Source organism: Mustela erminea, chromosome 17 (genome assembly GCF_009829155.1).
Source record: "Mustela erminea isolate mMusErm1 chromosome 17, mMusErm1.Pri, whole genome shotgun sequence".
Lineage (NCBI taxonomy): Eukaryota > Metazoa > Chordata > Mammalia > Carnivora > Mustelidae > Mustela > Mustela erminea.
This window is the reverse complement of record NC_045630.1, coordinates 65,260,828-65,270,091: the sequence shown is the minus strand read 5'-3', so window position 1 is coordinate 65,270,091 and position 9,264 is coordinate 65,260,828. Positions and strand designations below refer to the sequence as shown.

The 9,264-nt window shown below is 51.6% G+C and overlaps 1 protein-coding gene across 3 annotated transcripts; it reads right to left on the bottom strand.

Annotated features, from left to right (window-relative positions):
* Positions 1–226: 226 nt before the first annotated feature.
* Positions 227–4,806, bottom strand: NR1I3 (nuclear receptor subfamily 1 group I member 3). Of its 3 annotated transcripts, none has more exons than XM_032317994.1 (9): positions 4,617–4,804; positions 4,355–4,494; positions 3,792–3,922; positions 2,488–2,657; positions 2,128–2,267; positions 1,763–1,908; positions 1,551–1,667; positions 1,334–1,439; positions 227–485 (listed from the first exon to the last, which is right to left on the bottom strand). In XM_032317994.1, the coding sequence occupies exons 2-9, from the start codon at positions 4,459–4,461 to the stop codon at positions 356–358; spliced, it is 1,047 nt and encodes a 348-aa protein (XP_032173885.1). In that variant the 5' UTR covers positions 4,462–4,494; positions 4,617–4,804; the 3' UTR covers positions 227–355. The 3 variants fall into 3 exon arrangements, with proteins under 3 accessions (XP_032173885.1, XP_032173886.1, XP_032173887.1); XM_032317995.1 differs by having other exon boundaries at positions 2,128–2,237; XM_032317996.1 differs by lacking the exon at positions 1,334–1,439 and having other exon boundaries at positions 4,617–4,806.
* Positions 4,807–9,264: the final 4,458 nt, after the last annotated feature.

The following is a 9,264-nucleotide window of genomic DNA, read 5'->3' as shown; positions in this document are numbered from 1 at the left end:
GTGGGATTAGCTCCCTGTCCTGTTTTCCATCCCCGAGTCTAGGGCTGGGAGAGAAGAGCTGAAGGGCTACATCTTTGACCTCAGAAAGTGCCCCCCCCAATTCCCAGAAGGAGCTTCTTTACCTCTTAGCCCTGAGGCTTCCTCCTTCCCATCTTCCGTGCTCCCAGAGAACAGCTCTGTCCCTGTGGTCATCCCGCACCAACCCCAAGACTGCATGAAGAGGTAGTTCACTGCTTTCGTCTTTCATTGCAACCACTGTGCTCCGTTCCTACCGGTCCCGACCTCTGGCCCCAGCATTTCCCCCTTTCCAGTCCAACGTGTCCAGATGGGCTGTGGAAGGAGTCATGCGGGGGCCTCAGCTGCAGATCTCCTGGAGCAGCGGCATCATGGCGGACAGGCCCTGGATGTGCTGGATTTGGTACCCGTATGCGTTGTTAATGCTCCGGAGCTCAGCCAACAGGCCCAGCAGCTTCGCGTACAGAAACCTTTGGAGGAGGTAGTGGGGTCACCAGGGAAAGAGGAAACTAAGGTAGCTGGGAATCTTATCTTGAGGTCCTGCTCCCCTGAACTTCCCTCAGTGAGGTTAGGTCTGAACACTACAGAAGATCATGCTCTGGTATGACAAATTAGCAAAAATTCCCAAGGTCCCTGAGGTCTTCTCTCCCCTGCCCTTCTTGAATCCAGAGGTCTCAGGGCCAAGTGTGAAGAAAGCCCCAGACTTGGTCAGAACTGCAGCTCTGTGCAATCTATGGATCTGGCCTTCTAGAGCAGGTTCTAGAAGGTGGATGTGTTCTGTGGTCTGAAGCGTCCCTCTTCTGGCCAAACTGGCTCGTTGAGGAACACGTGAGAACACGCGGAGCCTACCTCAGAGCCTGGACGGAGCATGGACGGCTGAGCCAGAGCCTGGCTTTGCCCAGGAATCTGAATGACTGTGATAACTTCGCGAGGGGATGAAAAATTAAAGGAAGGGGCCAATGGAGAGGAAGGGGAGGGCCAAGGGAAGAGCGAACGAGAATCCTGGAAGGCTGCTTTTAGCCTGGAGTGGACGGGTAAGGTGATGGGTGTCGTCAGTCTCAGGAATGCTATCATACAGAGCCTGCGAGCTACGACTTTGCATCTCTACTGAATAAAAAAAAAAATCTGGAAAAAATCAGATGAAACAGCAGTAGGAGCGATTTGGATGCCAGACCCATCTGAGGTGCGAGGGAAGGACTCGGTGCCCCAAGGAACCTGGTTTCCCAGAGGACAGGACTGCAGAGGCGTTCCCCTGAGCTCTGGTTCCCTTGCCTGCCTTCCCCGGGTGCAGCCTCCTAACCCCCAGGCTCCCGCATACCGGTCCCCAGGCCTTGGCGGCTGCCCTTTGATGTAGCTCTGCAGGGTCAATGCCATCACCTCTTGCAGATGATCGATCTCCGCCCTCCGGGTAACCCCAGGCCTGTCTGGAAGACAGCGGGTGGGAAGGATGGGTGGGGGCGGGCAGGGATTCCCGGGGCTGGGAGTCCGGGCAGGGGTGGAGGAGCAGAAGCTTCTGGGCTTTGGGGGATGCTCACCGGGAGAGAAGAGGGCCATGGCGGCCATGAGCACGTACTCGGGCTCCTGGAGCTGGAGTCGTCTCAGTGTCCCATGAAAGCGAAAGAGCAACTCTAAAAAGTCTTGCTGGAAGCCCGCTGTGGGAGATGCTGGTCTTAGGATCCTCCCGGTCACACTGCCACAGGCCTTACTGCAAAGGACGCGCGCCCGCCCCGGCTCCAGCCCCTCTCACCATGGACGCCGTCTTCCAGCGTGTAGCAGAGCGGCCCGCAGAGGAAGTTTTGTGTTTGGAGACAGAAAGTGGTATTGAGTGCGATGTGACAGATTTCGACCGCTGCTCCCTTGAGCAGGGAGATCTGGTCCTCCATGGGCAGGGACCTGAGGGGAGCAGGCAAGAAAGAGCCTTTTAGAGAGGGAGAGGAGCTCCCGGTTCTGGCTGAGATACTTAAGACCAAAGGAGGGAATTCAAGACCCCGTGCTTGGAAAGGCATCAGGAAGGGTTAGCGGGTCAGGGACTAGGGATGTGTGTGTGTGTGTGTGTGAGACTATAATTTATTGGCGTGTTTTCCTCCTGGAAGGTAAGGGGAGGTCATGTACCGGAAGAGAGGCACGTCCTTGGTGAATTTGATGACTTGCTGTACCATGAAGGTGTTGACCTCCGCGAAGTGCGTGAGCAGGGGCAGTTCGGGGACCGGGACGGGCAGGCGCTGGTGATGGATGAACAGATGAGCAGGAGGCTGCAGAGATCGGGGCCTGAGTGAGTGGCCCTAGTCCCAGGGGTCTCTCCAGCCCTGTCTTGGAAGGGCTTCGGGGCCGAGGAGCCTGTGGACGCTGGGGTTCTGGAGAAGCCTCGTCCTCTGTCTTGGGGCGTGGCACACTGCTGCCCCCTCCCTCCGGGCAGCCACCTCGGGTGCCCTTTTGGTCCTCTTTCAGCTCAAAGCCCATGCAAAGGCTCACCCTGAACTGCACGAACTGGTTGAACATGGTGCCCACGTGGCGGCTGTGCGCCCCCAGGAGTGTCCGCACCAGCTCCTCCTGCTCCTTGCTCAGCTGCGCAGGGACTTGCCGGGCCCGCCGCTGGGCCTGCTTTGCCCGCCGTGCTGCCAGGGCTTCTGCCGACAGGATCACTGTGCCCGGGGAAGATGAGGGACGATGCTGCTGAGGTCTGCAGAGGGCATCACTGTCTCTGCCAGCCCCCACCCTCACCCTCTGTCTGGGAGCCCTTGGGCACCGGGTACCCCGTGATGAAGGATGTGGGGAGGGAGCGGCATTCCTGGGGCCTCCTTGGGCTTGGCTGGAGTCCTAGAGGCCCCAGTGGTAAGGGATCCCTGTCCCTCTCCCCAGCCCCGCAGGCCCCGCTGGGGAAAACAAGGCACCACTGGGGGGTGGGGAGGGCTGGAAAATAAAGTAGTCACAGTGAAGGGAGATGTTTGGCTTCTGGGCAACCAGCGAAGAGGGAGAGCTCTTGGTTCCTAAAGCATCACTTTCTGTTTACATAGCCCTAAACGGCAAGGGTTCCAAGGTTAAATCTCACTGGATGAAACAACCCAGTGGGTAGAGGGTACACAGGCCAGGTGTTATTATCCAGATTTTTCAGACACATAAACAGGTCTACATTCCGGTGGCAGGTCCAAGGTCGCAAAACACTAAAGTGATGCAAGCCAAGATTTTTTGACTCCTACAGTATGCACTGGTCCATATTGAAGAGTAGTGCACTATCAGCAGAAAGCAAGGGCTTGGGAGTCAGAAGAGCTAAACATGGACACTGTAACTTTGTAGCCGAGTGAGCTCCAGTGATATCGTCTGTCAGGAGCAAAGCCTCATTACGGGGCACAGAGAAATGGCACGTGATGATTCCTTCAACAGTTACCACGTACCTACTAGGTGACATGTGCTATACGTGAGACACACAAAAGTCAAGCCGTAGGGATATCTAGGGAAAGCATTCTGGGTGGAGGGGATGACAAGGGCAAAAGTCCCGAGGGGTGGGTGCTGGGTGTGCTTGAGAGTGGCACTGAGATCAGTGTGGCCCTGAGTGAGGGAGCAAGGTGGGCAGATCAGGAGATAAAATCCGGGAGGCTGTCTGTTGGAGCCAGACCATGAGATCTTGGACTATAGGAGAGATGAGGAGCAGAATAGAAACATCATCTGACTCGTTTCCAAAATCTTACTCTTCTTGTGGGGAGAACACGCTTTGGGAACGAGGATAAAGCAGAGCGACCTCGTCCGTGGATTCTGGTGTCGGTAGGGGGCCAACTCACTTTCCTTCTTCATGCCAGCGTCTAGGCATTTCTGCAACCGGCAGGCTGGGCAGTGGCGTCTTTGGGCCTTGCTGACCTCACATCTTCCAGCAAAGGGGCAGGTGAGACCAGTGCTTTTGTTGACTGTGCGTCTGTGAGAGATGCAGACTTTCGGGAGGGTGGTCACAGATGGCAGTGAACAGGTGGCTACATGAGGGGCTGAGATGACACGGTCTAGAAGGATCTGTGGGGACGTGGGCTAATCTGAGCTGTGCCCAAGGGTCCCTAAGGGTGGGTAGGATATACGCCATGTCAAGCACAGGGCACAGGATCCCTGACTTGGTGTTCGCAGGTCGTGGGTAAGGGGCTGTGTCCACACGACCAACAGCAGCCTTCCCTCTATTATTCTATCACTGATTTATGCAGTGTTGAGGTTGACGAGATGTACCACGCTAGCCACAGGGCAGTTAGCCTCTGAGAGGCAGGAGTAACGTAGGTGGACAAGCTCGGGCATGTGCCACGGCTTAAAGGCTGCGCAGTGGGGAGTCTGGGAGGTGGTTTCTCCTGGGGTGGGGGGCTCTTACCTGAAGAAGCCCTTGCAGCCCTCACAGGTCAGGGCGTGGAAATGATAGCCTGTGGCTCGGTCCCCGCACACCACACAGCTCCTCGGCCCATCCTCTCCACTGGCCATGGCTTCAGATGTTTCGATGGCTGTCGCAGGCCCCTGGATGTGGGAAGGGTTAGCACCCTGGACGCTCTTCCCCCCTTCTGGGGGACCTCTTCCTGACCCTCTGCATTATCTGCACCTTACTGCTTCTAGTCTCTGGTCCCCAACAGATCCCCTACCTGCTCTTCCTAGGCCTGTCCCCCGCAGGCCGAGGATCTGGTGTGGGCTGCTTCTCCCCAGATTGCCACTCTGCCCCTGCTTTTCCCTTGGTCTCTGGAGCTGCCAGCGTTTGCAGTCAGGGATTATGACCCTCTGTATCTGGTAAACAAGGAACTTCTGCTATGTGAGGACTAGAGCTGGTCTCTGTGACTACATAGATAGGGCACAGACTCTGGACCCGGGACAAAGGCCCAGGTGGGAGGAGTTCCCAGCATGCCCATGAGGTAGGTTGCTGGCACCTGAGGAGGGACCCTGTGGGGGAGAGACCTCATGACTAGAAACTGCTGCTCATCAGACCCAGGGGGATCTTCCCTACTGCTGAGCTCCAGGCTCGACCTGTAAGCCTCCTTTGAACCTGGATCTTGGACAAGCTGGGAAGAGAGAGGAGAGACAGAACAAGCTTTTTCACGTGCAGTGTGACAATAGTGTAAGAACAGGCATCCCAATTGCACAAGGCTCCCCAAAAGGAAGATTCTTAAAAACAGATCAGGGACAGGTGCTCGGGTGGCTCAGTGGGTTAAGCGTCTGCCTTCGGCTCAGGTCATGATCTCAGGTCCTGGGATCGAGGCACTGTGGGGCTCCCTGCTCAGTGAGAAGCCTGCTTCTCCCTCTCCCTCTGTCCCTCCCACCATTTGTGCTCTCTCTACCTCTCAAGTAAATTAAAAAATCTTAAGAGAGAGAGAGAAAGAGAGACTGGGGTCTGATTAAGAGCTCAAGCAAAGAGCTTGTGAGGTCTACACTTCCTCACTGAGAGGGCTGGGAATGAAATGAGGGCAGCCTCTTAACAAATTAGAGCTGGTGCTTCGGATTGATCTGAGGACTCTGGCCCTGGGCTGGCTTCATGGGCATGGGCCTGTGCAGTCACATAGGACCCTGGCCTAGAGGGATCTTTGATTTGGTTTAATTCTCTGCCATTGCTGTCTTGAAATTCTCCATGGTTTTTGAACAAGGGAATCTGCACTTTCATTTTTCAGTGGGTCCCACAAGTTATGTTCTTTGTCCTGTCTGCAGCCAAGATGAAAGACTTCCGATTAATAGGTTTAAGAATCACAAGTAGGAGTCTTCGGCAGGGTTGTCTAAGTGTTCCATCAACACTGCAGAATATTTTTGCAGGTGTGAGGTTGTGTGTGTGTGTGTGTCTGTGTCTATGTGTCGTTCTGTGTGTCTGTGTGTCTGTTCTCCCAATAGCTATGAACAGAAAAAGTAACTCAAAAGCTATTTGGATATTTTGGGAATGGACAATATGTTGGTTACATCTATGTTGGATAAATCTGGTATCATACACACGCTGGAATGAAGTCCAAAGCTGAGTCTTCTAATTTGAAAGGTCTTCACTGCAGATGTCCCCAGGTGTTTGCCCTTTCTGCACTTCTACAATCTTTTCTCACTAGAAATAAGCTTCTTTCTTTCTTTCTCTTTCTTTCTTTCTTTCTTTCTTTCTTTCTTTCTTTCTTTCTTTCTTTCTTTCTTTCTTTCTTTCTCTGGTTCTGTCTTTTTCTTCCATTAAGAGTTCAATTATAATTAACGTTGCCCTAAATTTGAGTTTAAAACCCACGCGCAGGTTGGAGTCATAAAAACAGAGACCGAGGAAAGAGACGGAGCCTTGTTTAGGTAACCAGAATGGATTGTGTAAACTATTACATTTTGCAGCAAGCAGAGTTCCAGAGGACACAGGTGCTTAGGTCTGCTTCTTGGGAGATGCTGAGCACATGTCGGTGTGTGTGTCTGTTGGTATGCTCGCCTGAGTGTGGCTGTGAGAATGCGTGCTAATTCATTTAATCAACAAATATTGGGGCGCCTGGGTGGCTCAGTGGGTTAAGCCGCTGCCTTCGGCTCAGGTCATGATCTCAGGGTCCTGGGATCGAGTCCCGCATCGGGCTCTCTGCTCAGCGGGGAGCCTGCTTCCTCCTCTCTCTCTCTCTGCCTGCCTCTCTGCCTACTGTGATCTCTCTATGTCAAATAAATAAATAAAATCTTTAAAAAAAAAAAAAAAAACAAATATTGACAGAGAACCTATTATGTGGTAGACAGGAGGGATGGAAAGACGAACGAGATGCTCTTCTGGCCTTACAGAACCTCGGTGTGCTGGTGAGGAAGACAGACCTTCGTGCAGATATAAAGAAACATGATCAGATCAAGGATGGTGCTGTGCACAGAGCATATGGGACCACAGAGGAGGGGTACCTAATCCGCTTTGGCAGGAAGGTGTTGAGGAGGAGGCAGGAAAGGCTTCCTGGAGGAGTGACAACTGGGCTGATTTTGAAAGGATCACGAGGAGCTAGGTGAAAACAAAATGCAGTTCAGGCAGAGAGTGCAAGCTGAGAAAGTTCCAGAAGCCAGATACAAAAAGGTGTATGTGAGGTCGAGCCACAAACAAACCTCCTCTGCTGGAGTCCAGCGTTTTGGATTGGGGGTGGGTGGGGAGGATTCTGGAGAGGTGGGCTAGCAGGCCGAGATGTGGCAGGGCCAGCTCATGGGGGAACCTCCGGTTTCCCAGACTAAGCAGCTTGAGTCCATCAGAAGGCTTTTGAAGAGGAAGCAGAGAAATGACATGAGCAGACCTATTCTGGGTAGATTGATCTTATTCTAAGAATCTTAGGTCGCTGGCTGTTTGGAAGACGGATTTGATGGTGCTGGACCCAGGCAAAGGGACCAGTAAGAGAGCTCTTGCCATAATGTCGTTGGGAGAAGATTATGCCTGACCTAGCACGGCGGGAGGCTGCAGAGGAAGAGAGGGTTTTCAGAAATACATGGGAGGCGCAGTCTTTGGAACTTGGTGGCTACTAGCGTATACTGAGGAAGAGGAAGAGGAGTCACAGGTGACTCCAGATTTCTAGCATGAGGGGTTAAGTGGATGGGGGTACCATCTCCTGGCGGAGAGATGACAGGAGGAGGGCGGTGTTCTGCATACACCCACCAGTTTGTTAGCTGAATTCACTTGGACGTCACACACGCATCTCAGATTTGGTAGGTCTTAAAATGGCGCTGTACAATACCTAAGGCACAAACAATGAAATAAAAAAATATACAAGTAGAACCACATCAAACTGAAAAACTTCTCCACAGCAAAAGAAACCATCAACAAAAGGAGGGGTACCTGGGTGGCTCAGTGGGTTGGGTTTCTGCCTTCAGCTCAGGTCATGATCTCGGGGTCCTGGGATCAAGCCCCGCATCGGGCTCTCTGCTCAGCAGGGAGCCTGCTCCCCCCACCCCCGCCGCTGCTCTGCCTACTTGTGATCTCTGTCTGTCAAATAAATAAATAAAATCTAAAAAAAAAAAAAGGCAAAAGGAAAGGCAACCTACAGAATGGGAGACAATATTTGCAAAGGACACATCCAGTAAGGGGTTCCTATCCAAAGTATATAAGAAACTTAATAGCAAAAAGCAAAACCCCAAACCAACACCCCCCAATAATCCAATTAAAAAGGAATAAAGGACCTGAATAGGCTCCTCCCCAATTTATTTATTTAATATTTAAACGGCCACAGGTACATGAAAAGGTACTCAGCATCACTAATCATCAGAGCAACGCAAATCAAAACCACAGTGAGATACCACCTTGCACCAGTCAGAAGGGCCGTCATCAAAAAGACAAGAGGTAAAAAATGGTGGCGAGAATGTGAAGCAAGGGAACCCTTGTGTGTGGAAATGTAAATTCGCAGCCACCATGGAAAACAGTATGGAGGTTCCTCAAAAAATTAAAAATAGAACTACCATCTGACCCAGCAATTCCGTTTCTGGGTGTATAGCCAAAGCAAACAACACCTCTGTCCCGGACAGATATGTGAGTCCCTGCGCTCACTGTAGCATTATTTACAGTAGCTAAGATGTGAAAACTGCTTAAGTGTCCACCAAGAGACGGATATAGATGCAAACACACAAACTCACACACACAGTGGGATACTATTCAGCCGTAAAAAGAAGGACATCTTGCTGTTTGTGACAACATGGATGGACCTAGAGGGCATTATGCTAAGCGAAATAAGTCAGGCAGAGAAAGACAACTGTGATTTCTTAAGTGGAATCCAAGACAAAGTCATAGAAACAGAGATCAGATTTTTGGTTGCTAGAGGCGGAGGGTGGAGGAGGTGGGGAGATTGGGTGAAAGTGGTCAAAAGGAGGGGAGCTTGGGTGGCTCAGTTGGTTAAGCACCTACCTTCGCTCGGGTCATGATCCCAAGGTCCTGGAATGGAACCCCATGTTGGGCTCCCTGCTCAGCAGGGAGTCTGCTTCTCCCTCTTCACTTGCCATTCCCCCTGCTTGTGCTCTCTTGCTCGTGCTCTCTCTCTCGCAAATAAATAAATAAAATATATTTTTTTAAGTGCTCAAAAGGTATAAACTCTTAACTAAAAGATAAAAATATTCTGAGGATGTAATACAGAGCGTGGTGACTCTAGTTAACAATGTTGTATGTTTGAAGGTGGCTATGAGAGCAGACCTTAAAAGTTCTCATTATCAGAGGAAAACATTGAGGGCAGGTTCAGGTGAATCATTTCACCATACATACCTACATCAAATCATTAGGTTCTATATCTCAGACTTATATGATGTTATGTGTCAAGTATATCTTAATAATACTGAAAAAAAAAATGAAAACCATTGTCAACC

What these genes read in the sequence shown, in the direction of transcription:
- NR1I3 (XM_032317994.1), bottom strand. Translation starts at nt 4,461, where the DNA reads ATGGCCAGTGGAGAGGATGGGCCGAGGAGCTGTGTGGTGTGCGGGGAC. An exon ending in GCTGGAAGACGGCGTCCATG is followed by an intron (nt 1,668 to 1,762) that starts GTGAGAGGGGCT and finishes CATCTCCCACAG; the next exon opens with CGGGCTTCCAGCAAGACTTT. An exon ending in CCGCCAAGGCCTGGGGACCG is followed by an intron (nt 486 to 1,333) that starts GTATGCGGGAGC and finishes CCTCCTCCAAAG; the next exon opens with GTTTCTGTACGCGAAGCTGC.